This window comes from Chaetura pelagica, unplaced genomic scaffold (assembly GCF_000747805.2).
Source record: "Chaetura pelagica isolate M959 unplaced genomic scaffold, ChaPel_1.0 scaffold48, whole genome shotgun sequence".
NCBI lineage: Eukaryota > Metazoa > Chordata > Aves > Apodiformes > Apodidae > Chaetura > Chaetura pelagica.
The window spans coordinates 2,782,062-2,801,100 of NW_009954241.1; the positions used below are offsets into that span (position 1 = coordinate 2,782,062).

Here is a 19,039-nt window from a genome sequence, read left to right on the forward strand (position 1 = left end):
TTTCCTATCTAAAGCTGTCATAAAAATAAGGGCTGGTACTAGGAAGCTGTGCTCTGTCATCATGGTAAGAATTCTGGCCTTGGTGCAGCCTAGCAGGAAGACAGAGGGGGATTAAATACTAGGCAGAAAACAAAGATCTGTGCTGAGACTGACATTGAAACGTCCTTTTTTAACCAAAGCACAACAGAAAAGCATGTGGATATTTAGCAGAAAGGATGGCAGAATGGCAGGAGAGTCCAGGGCAGCCTCCTGGCTAGAGTGATAAATCTAGAGTTCAAAAAATCCTGATCCAGGTCCCTGTTTACACTACAGAACTCCTACAAAAGCTTGAATGAGCAGATGGAACTTGACTGGTGTTGGTGAGGGTGGTGTGGGGTCATCATATGCAGGGTAAGCACAGGATGCAACTAAGCCCTTTGGAATTAAAATCAAAGAGTGGGGTCAGGGGTTCTAAAGAAAAGTGGATGGCAAGTAGTGAGGAGGCAAACAAAATGTCAGGTGAGGTGTTCTGGAGAGGATAAAATAAAACATAGATAATGGGGGCTACTGAAAGAAACAGGGGGATTTGGATGGTCTTGTCCAGCATCTCAGCCTGTGTGGATAACATGGTCCTTGGCCAGCATGATCCCTGGGTATCACACAACCTCCCACAGGCTGTGGGTAACCACCAGCCACTCCGTCCTATTGGCCACTTCAATAGACATCTCCTATAAAATTCTGTGCCCTCTCATTTCTTGTTCAAAAGTAAAATATTATTGTATATTGGAGGGGGGGTAAAACTACTTCATAAAACTTAGTCTCTGCCAGTAAAACAGAGGCTTTGCTGCTGGATGAATGTCTGTCTTGGGAAGCTCTGTATTTTAAGCAACCATTTATCTCTGCAGCAGGGATCATTGGCTGCAAGCATTCAGTGACTGCAAAATGAACTTTCCCATGAGTACAAAATCATCATTCAGCTCTAATGATCCAAAGAAAAGTTTCAAGCTGACCCGTACGTGAAAAACGGCAGTGTCATCCCGAGGTTTTCATATGGAAAGAGACACCGTGCAAGGTCACCCCAGCAGCATGGAAGAGCTTTGCATTTTCTTGGAGAAGCACCTAAAATGTATCTAAGAGTTTTGAAGCAAAGCCTGTTGCTCCCGCCAAAAAAAAAAAGGACCTGTTTCTGAGTCCTTCTAAAGTCCATGTGAATCCTGTTGAAATCAGGAGTGGAGATGAGGGTTGCAGTGTAACAAAAAAGGAGGTGAAATAGGAAATCAAGCTTCTCATTATTCACCTGATGATCTTGTCAATACTAGTAAACGTATTCCAAGGTCATTCCTGGTGGTAAGGGGATACTTCTAATATGGAAGATGAAAATGAAGGTATCAATACCCCTCAAAAATGGGGATACACCTTCTCTTGGTGGATGGGGCAAAGTGAGGCACAGGGTGGGTGTCAGTCTCTGGGCTGGGTAGACAGAGCAGCAAGCATAGCTGAGCCAAGACCCCTGCTTGTTTCTACTGACTGCCACCATTGCCTTGTTTTGTGGTGGTTTTATTTTACCCCTGAGGGTCTGACTTCTCTAATTAGCTTTTTTTTTGTTCGTTACATAGGAGTGATATATAAAGATTTCTTTTTCTCAACTCAGACTAAATAAAGGATAACAGCTTCATTAGACATTTGAGTGCTCTTCCAATCAAACTGCAATATGTTGTCCCCAGGGAGCTTTCTTTAACCACAAAATACAAGCAGCTGCTCTAATTAAGCTCTGCTTGAGGCCCACTGCAAGAGCAACCAGGGCTGCTGCTTTTCCTGATAGCACCTTTGGAACAGAGCAGGAGGGAGTTCTGCATTTGGTTCCCCTATTACAGCCTAAATTTCCAATGGAACCCTCTGCTTATCCACCTCTTTCAATTAATGAAGCTGCTCTCAGAATATGAAAATTAATTTCTTTGCTTGAGTGAAGGGATCAACCCCAGAAGGTTGATGATTTGAAGTACAGAGCTGTAAAATTATAAATAAATAAATATAATGAAATTAAATGAAATGAAACTGAAATGTTTGTGATATTCTGGAGTGTCTGAACAAAGGTGAAAAGGTCAGGACTGAGCACCTAATTCCCCTTTGTGGCTATTGTACAGCATGTGCCTGCTGTTTGTAAGGGGTTAAAAGTCATCAATAGATGCAATAAGCATGTCGAAAACATGAGCAGCCTGTTATCTAGATGGTTATAAACATACCAGTTGACGGTGGTAGAGATGGTCTTCAACATAGTTATAAATAGAGCTGATCAAAATATGGAGTAGTGTTTCTTCAAAATATTTCAGTGAATTAAAGTTGCTTACAGTTCAAAGAGTTTGAAATATTTGTTCTTATATGTAAAAAGAAGAGTTTGACAAAAAAATCTCTTTTCAGTTCTGCTTGAATTTGTTTAAAATACAATCAAAATAGAAATTGACAATTTGCATTGATCAAAACCCCTGCAAAATGGACTGCCAGTCAATTTCGAAGGAGGGAGCTAAGCTGCTCTGTGAGGTATTGATCTTGCAAAGAAATTTAAAGCAAGTCAGATCTGCATCTACATATATTGTTGTTCCTGTTGCTCTGACTTCTAAAACACCAGTTTTAAATCTGTAGCATCACCTGTTGGATGTTTCATAGCTTCAAATCCAGAGAAGCAGATGGTTTTTGTCAAGCTGAATCTATCGAAGTGGTCAATCAGCACTGTCCCCATATCCCGTAGCAGAGGAAAAAGAAACTGGCCAACACATACATCGAGAGCAGTGTTAAGCCAAAATAAATCTCAGAAATCATGGGAGACTTCCCAGGCAGATATGCTGATTTGTTATGGTTCCTTTCAAGGAGGAGGAGGAAGTTCCTGTTAAAGTTTTGCAGGAGAACTTGAGCTGCAGCAGATGCCATTTGTGTTTGTACTGCAGTGAAAGTGAGTAATGGTGCATCTGCAACAGCTGGGGCTGAGGAAGGACACAGGTCCTTCACACGGGCTTCCTGCTTTCACACCTGCAAGAGCTGGAGAAAGCTGTAACTTAGGTTTATGTAACTGCAGCAGGACCCATATCTCATGAAGAAAAGAGTGGGAGGCAGGAAATCATCTTCCTTGTGAGAACTGCTGAGAGATTCCCCCCTTCCAGGCAAGGACAAAAGGATGGCAGAAGAGCCCTATCTCAAAACTAAAGGGACACCTGGGAAGAGCTTGATCTTCTGGCTCCCAAGTGAACATAGTAGCAGTATTTGTGAGCAAGAAAGCTTATGTGTTGACAATTGATATATAAAAGCCTAGATCCTACAGAAGCAGCGGTGTGTGGCCCTCTGAGGGTTCTACCCTCCTCTGTGGGCCCTCCAGTGGGTTCTACCAAGGTGACACTGAGCCCACGGACAACCCAGGAGTGACCTAGTGTGCTGGTTTGGTTCTGGCATGGTTCCAGTAGCAGGGGAGGGGCCCCAGGAGTGGCTCCTATAAGAAGCTACTAAAGCTCCCCCAGCTCAGGTAGCCAAGGCCAAGTCATTAGAAAGACAGTAGGTGGACCTCCAAGATTAACACATGGAAAAACTGATACGGGACCTCAGCAGAGAGAAAGCAGTGGAGAAAGAGCTGGGCTGGAGAGGTGAAAGCAGTGCCAGCGTGGAGATCCTGAGACTGGTGAGGAAGAAGAGGAAGGAAGTGCCTAAGCAGGTGCCCTGTAACCTATAGCAAGATGGGCTGTTCCCCTGCATTCATGGAGGAGCACAGTGGAATGTTCCCTGAAGGTGCCAGGAGGGGTGAGTGTGGACCTGCAGCCCATGGACTTGGATCTGCAGCTGTGGAGGACTCTGTGCCAGGGGAGTTTGTTCCCGAAGCAGCCGTGACTCTGTGGGAAGCCCAGGCTGGAGCAGCTCCGGACCTCGTGGGAAGGACTCAGGAAGGAGAGGTTCATGGAGGATTCTCTCCCATAGGAGGGACCCCGTGGGGAAGCAGGGAAGGACTGTAATGAATCCTTCTTCCTGAGGAGGAAGGAGCAGCAGGAACCACCAGCCTGTGAAGTGACTCTAAACCCCATCCCCTGTCCCCCTGTGCCACTGGGGGGAAGGAGGGAGAGAAACCGGGAACAAAGGGATTTGGGCCCGGGAAGAAGGGAGGGGTGGGGGTAACATATGCAAGCCCTGCTCTGTGTGTGTCTGTGTCCTGGGTGTGTTTGATTAGTGAGAAATTAAATTATTATTTTTTCCCCAAATTGAGTCTGATTTGCCTGGGACCTTAATCAGTGAAGAACCCTCCTTGTCCTTTTTCTTGACCATGAGCTTCTAGTTGGGCTTTGTCCTCTCCTGTGTGTGTGCTCTGGGGGGAAACGGAGTGAGCAGCCACGTGGCTGGTTCTTTGTTGACATGTTAGGCCCAAGCCACGACACCCAGGCAAGCAACAAATGTCCTTCTCAATTGCTGGGGGCAGTGGGGACCACCCCTCTAGCAGCACTTGCAAACAGCTTGAGTTAAATGGCTCTTTGACCAGAACTGTTTTATAAACAATGGTTTCACAAGGCTTTGACAGACCCCTGCCATGTGTGAACCCTAGTCACACAGAAACCTTCTTCAAACTAGAAATTAGTTCATTTCTTCATGAAATACCACTTTAGATGAGCTGTGTTTCTAGCTGGCTGTTTGCCTTGGATTACTGGCCTCTGAGACCACAGGGAACATCTGTATGGTTTGGCACCAAGTAAAGCCAGTTGAAAAGGGGCAGATGGTTACCAAAAGCCAAGGAGCTCACACATCACAGAATCACAGACTGTTTGGAGTTGGAAGGGACCTTGAAGATCATTGAGTTCCAGCTCCCCTGCATAGGCAGGGACACTTCCCACCAGAGCAGGCTGCTCAGAGCCCCATCCAACCTGCCCTTGAACACCTCCAGGGATGGAGTCCCCACAACACCCCTGGGCAGCCTGTTCCAGTGTCTCACCACCCTTACACTGAAGATTTTTTGCCTGCTCTCTAACCTAAATCTCTCTTCTTTCAGTTTAAAACCATTACCCCTTGTCCTCTCACTGCAGGCCCCTGTAAAAAGCCCCTCCTCAGCTTTCCTGTGGGCCCCCTTCAGGTACTGGAAGGCCACTGTGAGGTCCCCCCAGAGCCTTCTCTACTTCAGGCTGAACAACCCCAACCCCCTCAGCCTGTCCTCATCAGAGAGCTGCTCCAGCCCTCAGGTCATTTTTGTGGCCCTTCTCTGGACACATTCCAGCAGGTCCACATCTTTCTTGTGCTGGGGGCACCAGAGCTGGGCACAGTGTTCTAGGTGAGGTCACACCAGGGCAGAGTAGAGGGGCAGAATCACCTCTCTTGATCTGCTGGACACATTTCTTTTGATACAGCCCAGGATGGAGTTGGCGTTCTGGGCTGCAACTGCACATTGGTGGGTCATGTCCAGCTTTTGATCCACTAGTCCTTGAGGAGGGTGCCAGAAGCACTTACTTCTAGAGGTCAGCTCTTGCAGCAGCTAAGCAGAGCACCAACCTGTGGCTCTCCCTGTCCTGGCACAAGGCAGAGGTTAAGGTCACACTGAAGCTGCTAAGGACAGAGGTGATGTGGCACCAGTATATACAAGAGGAGAGTCATCCCTGATACCTGACAATCCCTTTCAAAGCAAGAGTAGGTGTCCCACTTTGATACACCTATGAAGTGTTGCTCTGGGGTTTTGGCAACATTATAAATTATTTTGGCTTTCCAATATGAATAAGGGTGTTTACACTACCTGTATGTACAAGGAGTTTGCTCGTGTACCGTTCAAATTCAAAATCCCATCCATGCGACTGCTTGAAGATCAAGTCCTGAAGCAGCCTTCCTAAAAGCCTCCCAAAGGAAGAAGGGCCAGAGCCAGGCTCCCAAGACCCATAGGTGGGCTGTCTGATGCTTGCATCCTTCCACAGGAACGTACAGGAAACCCGGAGTAAGGATCTAATTAAATGTTTTGCAACCATTGCCTGGATTTGGGTCAAGTAGTCTGTTCACAAATGGGGAATTATCAGGCTTAATTAATAAGCAATTGCTGACATGGCTAGTACTTCCTCTCCAAGTGACCCAAGAGAACTGACCCTTCTCAGCTACCATGAGATGCAGCTTCAGTTTTTAGGAGCCTGCTTCAGCTCAGGATTTATCTAGGCAATCAGGAGACTTTCTATAGCCTTTTACTCTCCAAGTTTTTTGTATTATTGCAGGTTTAGGTCTACAAAAATCTCCAGCTGAGCAAAACAAAACTGATCAGTGGCTCTAACTTAATATCCAGAGGGAATAAAGTGTTGACTCTGCTGTTAGACATACAGATTTCAAACTGATTTTCCGTCTTTCTTTTTGGTGATGAATAATATTGACCGATACATTTTTTTCTACTCTTTTAAAGACTTTTTCTGAACAAGTTATTCCCCTTTGTAGCTGACACCCTCACAAATATTTTTAGTCCTTGCCTGAGTACACTTAAATAATACCATTGCCTCTGAGAAATGTATCCCAAACTGAGGGAAGGAAGCCAGGTCTAGGACTCAAACCGAAACTCACTGAAAAGGGTGAGTTTTTCAACTGAATGTTTGGGTTCAGGCTCTTAATGAACTGTGTGTTTATAAATGCAAATAACAAATTTGATGCTTACACTTCCAGTTTTTCACTACGTGAATCAATGTCCAGCAAAACAGCTGCAGTGTTCCCCTCAGTACAGAATGTCACATACTCACTGTAGCTTTAAATACAAAGTGAACAAGGTATTCATTTATCTTCTCAGCCTGGGGGAAACCCTTCCATTTCTTCTTCCCTGGGGTTACACAAGACAGCAAGTGCCTCTTACATGGCATGGTACACGTCCAAGGATTTCACCATGTTTGTGCTTATCTAGCTGCTCCTATAAGACAAAAAAGCTATTGAGAGCCAGCAGACATTGCTTCAGTAAAAAACCCTAAAAAACCAAGAGGGAAGCATGGTCAGGCTTTTCTTCCTTTCTTTTTTTTTTTAATCTCCAGCAAAGTAGAAATTGTGGTTTGTCTTAAAATATTCCCAGAAGCAGCTGGTAGCAGAGGCTGTGTCTGAACTCAGCTGAGAGTTCAAACAGAGAGGAGATCTCTGCAAAGTCAGTAGTAGACACTCAAACACATCCCCCACACAGAGCAAACCGAGGAGCAGAGAGCTTCCTCAGGATGCCCCAACTTTTCTTTGTCTCATCCTGTAATGTGGAGGAACCTGTCTGGACCATAATATTAGCAGAGCATCTGGATGGGGCTCAGCAGGGGCTCTGCTGCACTTGAAAGTGCCTCGTGCTGCTGCTGCTTCTCTGTGGAAGGTGATTGCTGCTCCCCAAGGGCAAGCACTGCAGCCCCTGCTCTCCTGGGAAGAATAAGTATTGGTCAGGAAGGAAACCTGAGCTGCTGTGGGGTGAGGAAAAGCCCAGTAACAGTAATTTAAGATTCTGTGGCTGTTTCTCAGGCTGCTCTATGCTGATGCTTTCAGGCAATTCAATACCTGAAAGACTACCTCCTCCTGTTCTCTGCTCTGAGCACAGAGGGAAAGGTTTGCTTTGCCAGTAAAGAGAACATTCATTAACTGGCATTAACATGCAATTTGGTGTTTGAAAACAGCCTTATCAACAGAACCTCTAAGGTAAGAGCCATCTGCACTGCAAAACCTGCCCACAGTGCTGCTTGGGCTGTCTGGAGAATAGCCTGACCCTAATCAGGGCAAATGGATGGAAGGAAGGGACCAAAGCTGAGGGAAGCTGCCAAACTGAGACCAATGAAGCCACAGTGGGAGCCTTTTTTCTTGCTTTATCCAGGCTGAGTCAGATAGCTTAATACAGGCTGAAACTACTCTCTTCCACTGGCTGTTGCAGCCTATCTAAGACCTTCATACACCCTCTCTATCCTCTTCACAATGTCTTTTATATGAGGGTATAAATAGATCTTGAATGGTACTAAGTCCTGAAACACATGTGTATGATCATTGCTACAATGAAAAAGAGGTATTTCAGGTATCCCCAGAAAGTTTCCAGGACACTAGGTGAAGACTAAAGATGTCCTAGTGAGAGCAGGATACACCTGGATCTCTTTACACTATGCTGTAGGTAATTAGTCTGTGGGACTCACTGGCTGGTGTGAGAATCAGATGATTACAATTGTTTCTCTTGGAAAGGAGAAGAGTAAGGGGGAATCTAAGTGCCCAGGAAAACCTCACTGGACTAGAGAAGAGAGGAGAACTTTTGTTTTTCCCAGCTTTTAGCATCAGGATAAGAAGCAATTTAAAAACAACAGATAAAATATTTGTGTAGTGTTCAAGTGAGCTGCAGTTCTTGTTGCCATAAGAAGTCCTCAGGCTGAGAAGGTACCAAGCTTGAGAAGAGAATGTTCAGAGGGACATTCTAGTTACTTCTAGTTACTAGTTACTTCTAATTGTCAGTAAAACTTTGTAGAGCACTGTTAAACATCAGGGCAAATGCCCAGCTTTGGGGAGATTTGGAAGGTAGGAATCAGCTCAGCACAAGAGCTGGAACGGGCCCTATCCCCACCCCTCTGCCTGGGGGAAGCCCACAGGTCTCTGGCTGCAACCTGCTTCCCTGCTCCAATCCCGTATGGCGTTTGCTGTGTCCTTATGCTCCAGATCTCCAGGTAAGTAGTTCCAGTGATGTATTATCACCACTGCTCAGAAAATAATGCTCTTGGGGAACAGAGGTGTCCTGAAGGTCCTTAAGTCTGGCTTTTGTGTCTTGCACTTTTGGGGGAGAGAGTGGTGTAGGGAGCCATGGGAATAATCAGTCATTTCCTGAGGAGATTGTTCAAGATAACTCTGCCTCGGCAGAACCTCAATCTCCACATCTTTTTTAACAGATTCAGTGGGGCTCACAGGAACCAATGAGGGTTTATGTTTATCAGCTAGGTGAACTGACCAAGGCATTGGAGAAGCATGATATTTTCCAGATTGGTGTTTGACTAATGCTTAGAAAAATTATATTGAGGTGCAAGTTACTCGTAAGGTTGCCCAGATGACATTCTGTGATTGTTATAGAGAAGTCTCTTCTCCCAACAGAGAACATACTCCATTTGCCCCAGGGAGTGCTGTGCATGCCAGGCAAGGATGGAAATGGACAGGCAGAGCAGCAGCTGTTGTCAGGATTGGGCACAACGATGGCCTTTTTTATGGGCTGTAAGTAAACCTTTGAACAGGAAAATCAATTAATTTCAGGTTGGTGCAAGCACAGTCTAGACTAAGAAAATCAAAGCAAGTCAACATCAGTTTGCCTCTGACCTGAAAAAGGAGAGGACTGCCTTTTAACAGTGTAGATGGATAGTCACAACAGCAATCTGAGCTTTGAAGTTCATTTCTATTTGCAGACAGGCAAGCAAGGCTTGTATGAGAGAACTGAGAGGCAAGTGTGATTGACTAACATGGGAAAGAGGAAAATACGTGATGTAGGGGTCTCAATAGACCTGGTTTGGTAGTGAAGTTACATTCAAGTTTTCAGTCAAAGAGGTAGCAATTTATTCTATCTGCAAGAAAGCAATTGTTGCCTATTTTATGCTTAATGTTTGGGGTTTTTTTTCCTTAGGGTGGGTATAATAGCTGTGCCTTGGTTTCAAACCATTTTTGATATCTTGTGAAAAATTACATCTTTTATCTTTCTGTGCCTGAGTTCTCAGATCTGTAAAATCACAGCAGTCTGAAATGCAGTGTCAGCATTTCCAAGCACAGGAGAGGGGTGAATTCTTAACCCAGTTTCAGCCAAGACATTAGAGAACAAAGCTCTCAAAGCAGCTCAAAGCCACATCCCAGATTCTTTGGGTTTATTTCCTGAATTCTGAAATTTAAAAAATTGGCTCTTATGTGTTGACTGAGAATAGCAGTGAAGCCACATGATCTCTTGAGCACATGACCTTATGCACAGGAAGAGGTTTGCACATTAATATGGCTTTCAGGCTAGCCCTCTTCTTCACTCAGCTCAGAGCATGGGCAATGCAACAGCATTGGTTTTCTGCTTCCAGACACCCAGACGTTGCCATCTTCTCAAACCACTTTTCAGGCCAGGAAGACAAACAGACTTTTCCCATCACAATAACTCATCTCCTTGTGCACCTGCATGTGTCATGTTAGTGACCACAGGCAGGTAATGGTTTATGCCTCTCCACATTCTCCCCACACTTCATGCACTAGAAATTGGTCAGCTATAAGGAAAAACTGAATTGCTCTCTACAGACATAAACAGCTTTTTATGAGACTGGAATTGGTCAGAAATGTCCATCTGCATCACTTTGCTACCTACTGAAAACCTATTCCTGTTGTCCATGTACTAAAACACAAACTACTTAAAAGACTCAAAAATCTGCCCTTCCCTTGAAGTCTGCTTCAGGCATTGCCTTTCTGTGAGTGGCAGAGTATCTTACACCTTTTTATTTGATCACTTTTGATTTTTTACATAAATCTTTCCCTGACATGCTTTACTTTGACAGTTCCTAATATAGCTGTGCTTAATGAGACAAATTCCAATAGCAGAAGTACCGATTGCTGGATTAACAGTTTCATATCCATTTTCCTGGGGCAATAAATAGAAAAATTAATAATTTGTTATATGATGCTGGGAGAATGCCTGTCATACCTGGAAAACATTTAGTTTCTCCTTTGCAATGAACTTAATGGATGCAAGACCACAGAAAAAAATACAGTCATGGTCAGTATATACCCTGTTACATTTCTCAAAAACAGGGCCCAGGGGAAAAAAGGGCTTCATGTAAGAAACTGGATTAGAACTGAGATCATTTGTTGCCCTAATAAGAGCAATATTTATATGTAAGGATAAGTAAATATTGACTAGGTAAGCATAGCATGATAGGCAGATCAATCTGTTTCTCTCTTAGGAATACATGGGAATTAACAAGCTTAATCATGTTCAGTTTTTCAGACTCGGAGATTAAAATGCTCTGGTGTATCCTGAAGGAGTAAAAGGCCTTTGTATATGAGACCCACACCTCCACCCTCCCCAGTAAATAATTCAACAACACACATCCATGAAAAAACCCTAACCCAACAACCAAAAAGAAAGCATATCTATTGCTCCTGGAGGATGCAGGCTCCCCATGCAACAAGAACTGTCACAGGTGTTCATTTCATGGTCTTGTAAACATTTAATTATCAGTCAATGTCATCCACAAAGCACTGTTCAGAGGATCAATATATTTCCAGCTTTTTTCTGCTAGTAAATAGAAAATGCAAAAACAAGGGGTGCTTTGATTTTTATGAGTGGGCCTTTATAATCCAAATGTGCCTTTTGAAGTATGCATTTTAATCAGACATATTAGAGGATATTTGGGAGAAAAAAAATTGTATATGTAAAGAGGTAGAAACCTAGAGTGCAGTCTGTATCCCCTGGTCTCATAGAAAAGTTCCTGTCATTATTGTTCTCTCTAGCTCCCGGGGTGCTGGGTCTCCAATAAGAAGAATGAGCTAGGCTGGGGAAGAAGGACAGTACATTTTCCTGAATTTGGTTTTCTGGTATAAGTTCCTGGCTTCCATGACCTCTAATATTGCTTGAGGGATAACACAGAACAGCAGAGGTGCTAAAGAAGCATTGTCCTAAAGAAGCAGTGGAGTCACTTTCAAAAGAGAACCCAGCTGTCTGACCTGACAGCTTCAAAGAACAGACATCAAGTGCATGGAAATGCTTGTGACTAAGATAATGGTACAATTCCTTACTGCCTCTATTTCCCTTGTCAATGGAAACTAGTGAGCAGGTCATCTCAGTTACTTCAGCTTTGGAGTATAGGGTGATGCTATAGGTTGTTATGATCCACTGAACAGAAGAGACCAATCTATTAAAATTTGCTTGCCGAGTCACAATAGTTGAGCAACAGACCCACCAGTCTTTGCCATTTATCCCAAATGGTAACCTACCACTTAAAAATCTTTCATAAAATAGCTGGGACTTCTCAGCTCCATTAGCAAACCCATCGCATGGTGACCAGTCCTCTGGTTACTGACAGACATTTATTTTATCACTTAATGGGCATCTAAGAACTTCAGCATCCGTTCTAAACTATTTGTCTGGGTACCTCCTGCGGGCACTAAATGACAAAGGCACCCCTAGAGGGTAAATCCACCTGCAGGTGGCTCTGCTGGCTGGGACGCAGGGGGTGGCTACAGGTACATACAGAGCTCACACACAGAGGTGCTTGTGGATCTCCAGCGTTGGGCGAGGCGCTGGGAAAGTTATATTCTGGAAAGAGACCTCACAACCTTCCTGCACCTCTGAGTCTGAGCAGATGGAGCAACTGGAGCCGGGCTCTTGCTGCCGGAGCCCCCTGCCCGGGGGAGCCGGGGACTCAGGACACCCCTGCCGTGCTGCCCCTTCTCCCGCACCCGCCGGGCTGTAGAGGCTGATGGGAAAGCTGTGTGCGCGGGGAGGGGGGAGAGAGGAGGAGGTGCCTTCCTCCTGACGCCATTTCCGAGGGGCTGAGATATATAAATGGGCCGGTTGCTGCAGTGCCCCATCTGGGCTCTGCTGCCAGGGTCTTCCCTCTTCCCTCTTCCCTCTTCCCTCTTCCCTCTTCCCTCTTCCCTCTTCCCTCTTCCCTCTTCCCTCTTCCCTCTTCCCTCTTCCCTCTTCCCTCTTCCCTCTTCCCTCTTCCCTCTTCCCTCTTCCCTCTTCCCTCTTCCCTCTTCCCTCTTCCCTCTTCCCTCTTCCCTCTTCCCTCTTCCCTCTTCCCTCTTCCCTCTTCCCTCTTCCCTCTTCCCTCTTCCCTCTTCCCTCTTCCCTCTTCCCTCTTCCCTCTTCCCTCTTCCCTCTTCCCTCTTCCCTCTTCCCTCTTCCCTCTTCCCTCTTCCCTCTTCCCTCTTCCCTCTTCCCTCTTCCCTCTTCCCTCTTCCCTCTTCCCTCTTCCCTCTTCCCTCTTCCCTCTTCCCCCCTAGGGAAGGCTGGGAGGGGGCACAGTGCACACATCCAGCTGCTGCACCCAAGCACCACTTCCCCCAGAGCAAGATGCACCTCTTATCAACTCCTGTTTTTAGCAGGATAGGATTTATCTGCTTGCTGTCCAGAGGAGGTGAATAACAAGCTTTCTTTTTTTGCCCTCCCCTCATTTTACAGCCATCTCTCTTCCTGTGGCGAACGACATGAATAAAGGGGACACTAAGGTAAGGATGGGCCTGTAGTGGAAATGGTGAGTGAAGAAGAAGTGTGTTATGGTTAGTTCTGGCTGTTCCTGCTAGGAAGTGCCAGGGATTTGTGTGAGATTCCTACAGCAGGATCCATCTGACCCCACTCCCTCCCTACTAGGATCTACCCTTTGTGCACCCACTTCTGGGCACCTGAGCACGAGGTAAGTCCCTCAGGATGTACCAGAGGGACCAAACAAGCCTGTATAGAGAATGGTGAGGCTGGGGGTGGAGGCTGGGTATTACCTTCCCCAGTCCTCCTACCTTTGGCTTTTCAAAGCTCCCAACAGGAGGTGACTCGGGAGAGTAGAGGGAGATGTAGTTCAGAAACAGGCATTGCTGCAACTGTGTGCATTCAAGGGGGTGTATACATCTGTGTTTGCATGTGTGTGGTGTGGTATTTAAACCTGCATGTTCTTAAAAATAGGCCAGTGGCTGCTCTCAGGTTGTAAATCTGTCCTCAGCCTGTCTGGACACGAGCCCTGTGTGACTTGGCTGACCTCTCCAGCCTTCTTTTGTAGTCTTTGGTGCACACGTCTGTGTCATACCTCTCTGACATTCATAGCTGCACTTCGCAAGTGTGTAGGGCTCTTGGCACCTAAATGCCTGGATAGGTGTGTTTGCCTGTGTTGATCTGTGACAGAGCCCTCCCCCCTTCTAGAGTCTTTCAGATAAGCTGATCTCTTAACTGCTCAAATTAAGACTTCTATAGACATTAACTTCCTGAAAGGAAACACCAGCCCTTTCCTCCCTACTTCTTTAATATCTTTGTTTCCTGAAGTCTTTGAGCCACATAATGTTTTTCCCAAGGCAGCAGTAGAGGGGGGCACATTCATGTCACTCTCTCAGCCACAGGCTCCACTGTACAGTGTCTTCACTCAGCATTACCTGCAGAGCAAGCCTTGTGAGAAACGCCTCCCTCTCTCAGATGTGCCTGGGCCTGGAGAACTGTTGCTTTGTTAAGACTTTCAGCCTGCTTAGCCCTTGCTGGGGCTGAGACATGAGCTGTGAGACACTTGGTGACTGCTGCAGGCTGTGTGCTGCTGACTGAGAAAGGGGGCATGGACTTGCCCCTTCAACTGGCCATGCCAGAGCAGTGGCTGCTCTCAGGTTGTAAATCTGTCCTCAGCCTGTCTGGACACGAGCCCTGTGTGACTTGGCTGACCTCTCCAGCCTTCTTTTGTAGTCTTTGGTGCACACGTCTGTGTCATACCTCTCTGACATTCATAGCTGCACTTCGCAAGTGTGTAGGGCTCTTGGCACCTAAATGCCTGGATAGGTGTGTTTGCCTGTGTTGATCTGTGACAGAGCCCTCCCCCCTTCTAGAGTCTTTCAGATAAGCTGATCTCTTAACTGCTCAAATTAAGACTTCTATAGACATTAACTTCCTGAAAGGAAACACCAGCCCTTTCCTCCCTACTTCTTTAATATCTTTGTTTCCTGAAGTCTTTGAGCCACATAATGTTTTTCCCAAGGCAGCAGTAGAGGGGGGCACATTCATGTCACTCTCTCAGCCACAGGCTCCACTGTACAGTGTCTTCACTCAGCATTACCTGCAGAGCAAGCCTTGTGAGAAACGCCTCCCTCTCTCAGATGTGCCTGGGCCTGGAGAACTGTTGCTTTGTTAAGACTTTCAGCCTGCTTAGCCCTTGCTGGGGCTGAGACATGAGCTGTGAGACACTTGGTGACTGCTGCAGGCTGTGTGCTGCTGACTGAGAAAGGGGGCATGGACTTGCCCCTTCAACTGGCCATGCCAGAGCAGGATGCTCACTGGCATCTGGAGGGACAACCCACTAATTCCACAATTTTCCTTGTAAGATCTGTTCCCCAGTATGTTCTATGTGTAAAACATGGCACCTCCTAGCAAGATGCATTTAGCTTTTGTGGAAGCTGGTGTAGCTCCATGGAAATGCTTCCACCAAGGAAGGATTGTCTCACAAGCCTGCTCCCTCCCTGGCTACTGCACTGACACAGGCTCTAGCTGTGAGGAAAAAATTCAGGCCACACCTTTTTGCTGCAACTGGAAGGAGCCGTTAGGTCTATTCCACCTTCACTGCCCTCTGAGACACAGCATTTCAGTGAAGGAAGTCTGGATCTCACAGGACAGATCAGAGCAGGGATATCATTCCAAGAGCTTTCCATGGGGGGCTGAACACAACCAAAGAACGTACAGTCTCCCTGGTGTTTGCCCACTCTTGTGCTTGAAGGACACAATTTCCCACTTACAAGCATATGTTTCAGAAGGGACTGAGCACAGCCAAGCTCAAAAGTGGTGAAGTCTATCCTTGTAAGGACATGATCCTTTGGAGATTTCTGCATGAGCAGCTCTTAAGGATCTAGTTACATGCTCACAGTTAGAGGATAGTTATGGCAAAATTCCAGTCCAGGTTTCTGCACTGGATTAATTACATTCATTTGGAAAGGATCTCCTTTATTTTCTGATGCAGGCTGTTATTTCAAGACCTTGTGAAGTCTCACTCTGCAAGACTTGCTCTTAGAAAAAGTCAAGGATAGTGTTGTGGAATGACTGCACTTTTTATTTTGTTATGAAGTAATTCCACAGAGTTGGCTGCATTTCAGTGGTGACTGATGTGTTTCTTTGTGTTCAGACAAAGACTTAAATCAGCTTAGAAGTCTTCAAAAAGCTTGTACGGAGTGTTTCCTTGGACCAGATTCTTATTTCTCATGCTGAGAAAGTCCTTACTTCTGAAGCTGCATAGAATACAGCTACAATAAGTGGTTCCAGAGGTTGGGAAACATAGGAGGGAAGTATAAAAATATGGGGTTTGTTCTATTTAAATAGAGGTATAAATAATGGTAGAGTGAAGTGACTCCAAGTAATGTAAAATCAATATTAATGGATTGCTTGTGGTATAGTACAATGATACCAGGGAAATTTCCCTGCTTTTCTATTGTTAGATTATTTCCTATGACATTTTAAATCCAGCAGGCAATCCCCTCAAACCTTGTAAATATTTAAGACTTCAGCATTTTATGGTTGTGATCTGCAAAAGCAGAATTCTTTCCTTACACAGGATGAAAATTTGCCCATTGCAGCTGGTCAATGAATATATCCAGTTGCTTAAATGAGCAACATTGTGGGTAACTGGGAATTGCTGACTTGTGTTTAATTTCTACTGCAGAACAGTACTTTGCTCTCCTGAGAATGGCACCTTGTGAGGGAGGTCAGGGCTCTTAAGACTGCCTGCAGAAATCCTCAGAAGAAAGAGGTTCAGTGAGTGAGTTTTCTGCCTCCAAGGCTTACTTACATCCCTTTTATCAATTTAGCCTCTTTTATTCCTCAGGCACTTGTAAGCTCTGCCTACTTTCTGGGCTGCTTTAGGAGTTATCATCCTTTTGAAGCAGGCAGCTGGGCTCCTGCACTGTTAAGTGGCACTGGACTGTAATGAATGCTACTTTCTCTCCTGTGTGGGTTCTCTCCCTTCTGGAGCTACCATGACCACAAAGTAGGGCTCCTGGTGGTGTATCTCAGTGTGGTGAAGGTGCCTTCACCCCTGCCAGAGGTGCCACCTTGCCTTTGCACTTCTGGCTTTCATTCTCTTACTGTACCTACTAGCACTGGGTGATCCCTGTAGGATCAGTGGTGCTGCAGTTGCATGGGTGAAGGGCTGGGCCTGCAGTGCCAGTACAGGCAACAAACTAGATAAATTATTCTCATTTTACAATGAAGAAGAGGGCTGCTGGAAAGGACAGGCCCAGAGTTCACCATCTGGGAAGGTGCTCCAGGCAGTTGCAGATGTTTCCAAGGAAAGTGTGGGAACTTCTTTGCTTTCAGATGACTGCCTCAGTGTACAGCTGTTCCAGTCTATAGTAGATGGCTTGAACACTCAAGCTCAAGGTCAAACACCTCTCCAGAGTGCCTTGTCCTTCTCTAGAGCTTGAGAGCACTATTTCTCTGTGTTTGAAGATACCATTTGCCTCAACTTGCCCTCCATGTGTCGATACAATCTAACTACGATGCCCTTCTCTGGGCTTGAATAGCTTGCAAGGTTTTGAAGTCACCTCTTGAATAGCTATGACCACTTATTGCTCTCTACAACCTCCTACTGAGCCCATTTATGAGATGCAGGCTGATATACATTGTCTTAAGTAAAGATGATTTTGAGGTCTCTATGTATATATGCATTTCCCTTTAATATCCTGGTGAGCCCAGCCTCTGGGATGAGCTGGAGTCGTGGGATCCTCAGCTGAAGTGTGTGTCATGTTGAAGCTCTTTCCGTTGCCATGTGTCATTTGCTCACTTCTCAGTATCAGTAGGTACCTTCTGTTCCCAAGTTAGGTAAAAGAGGAACCGAACATTCAGTTCTGGCTCAACCAGAAAAGCAAGAAGATCTGTGTCATCATCTGCTACACTTTAGCCTTGGTAACAAGTAGATTTAGGGGGAAAAAAAACACAACAAAAAACCAAAAACTAAAACAAAACAAACAAGCAAAAAACCAAAACAAACAAAAAACCCACTGTGCTTGGATTTGTCTTTTTGTGTCTTTCCAGGTGATGAAGTGCATCGTAGAGGTCATCTCTGATACTTTATCCAAGCCAAACCCCCTGCCAATCAGTGAGGAATGCCTAGAAACACTCAGAGGAGGTACAGGCTCAGATTTAATGCTGGGTATCAGCAAGAGCAGAACTGGCAAGAAGAGGCTAGTCCTGCCCTGACACATGCTCTAGCACATCACATGGGGTCCCTGACATACCTTCCTCATGGCCACCCCACCAGGCTGCACCAAGCCCCAGAAGAAGGGCTAGAGCTGCTGTTCAGCCCAGGCCATGCATCATCCTGGCACCATGTCCAGGGGAGTTCTGGGGAACAGGAAGCTGCCTGATTTTCATGGAACCTTCCTTGTCATCTTAACAACATGGTTAAGAGATGTGGCAACACATCAGACTGAGGGAGAGTGTAAACTAAAAAGGAGGTGGCATTTGGGGCTGGTTTTCATTTCCTGGATTTGGGGGGAGGTTTTCTTTGACCACCTTTGGTACCATGTCTCTCCTATTGCAGATGAACGCATCATTTCTATCCTTCGCCACCAAAACTTATTGAAGGAACTTCAGGAAATTGCTGCTCAAGGTACAGTTTCACTAACAATATTTGGAAAGAGGGGTTTCATCTGCTGTAGTCCCTTGCATAGTTTTGCTGTTTGGGGTTTTATGTATTTTACATTCATTTGACATCATATGCATGTGCCCTAGGAAATCTAATTCCAGGACTTCCAGCAGAGACTGGGTGACTGAGGGCAGGAATTTTGCTCATAATAACTCCAATATGCATCTGATTATTTAAATGACTGTCAAAGTAACTTGGTGACAATGCAGTGTATAGACATTTTTGGGTGGGAGAACCCTAAGAGGAAATACTGTAATTTAATTCAATAGATAACCACCAGCTCCCAAACTCAAATGAAAGATAACTTTCATTGTTTGTGCAGCTGGAGTCTCACTCTAAACCCAGGTGTGGCAGAAGAGAAGCCTCACTGAGTGTTGAGCTGGACTTGCACCTAGAAGACTGCAATGAAAACCTCTAGTGGGGATTTTCCTGTTGGCTTCCTTAGGTTGAGTGCTAGTTCTTTCAGTTTGGAGAGGTGTGGGCAGCTCACCACTTGCCAATGTGGGGGTAGCAGCAGCACAGAGCTGTACAAAGAGGTGTGTAAGGGGGAAGGGGCTATTCTCAGGAGCCCAGGTCCCCAGAGCTGGTGTGCAGGTCCCAAACAAGGATAGTTCAAAGCTGGTGCAGGACCCTCTGCCCAGGTGGCCCGGTTGGGGCTGCACCAGGCCTCTCCCCAGGCTTCAGGGAGAGCAGCTCCTGGCTCCCCTCCTCCTCTTTCTCCCTGGGAGAATCCAGCCAGCAGCCCTTCCTTGCCAGGGCATTCC

The 19,039-nt window shown here is 45.8% G+C and overlaps 1 protein-coding gene across 1 annotated transcript in view; it reads left to right on the plus strand.

Annotated features, from left to right (window-relative positions):
• The first annotated feature begins 8,578 nt into the window (after window positions 1-8,578).
• The window catches only part of CHGA (chromogranin A (parathyroid secretory protein 1)), a 19,057-nt gene continuing 8,596 nt past the window's right edge, over window positions 8,579-19,039 (plus strand). The window contains exons 1-4 of the mRNA XM_010003757.1: window positions 8,579-8,615; window positions 13,082-13,128; window positions 17,663-17,756; window positions 18,171-18,239. Of these exons, the coding sequence (XP_010002059.1) occupies window positions 8,579-8,615; window positions 13,082-13,128; window positions 17,663-17,756; window positions 18,171-18,239 (247 nt within the window). The remainder of the gene's footprint in view (window positions 8,616-13,081; window positions 13,129-17,662; window positions 17,757-18,170; window positions 18,240-19,039) is intronic.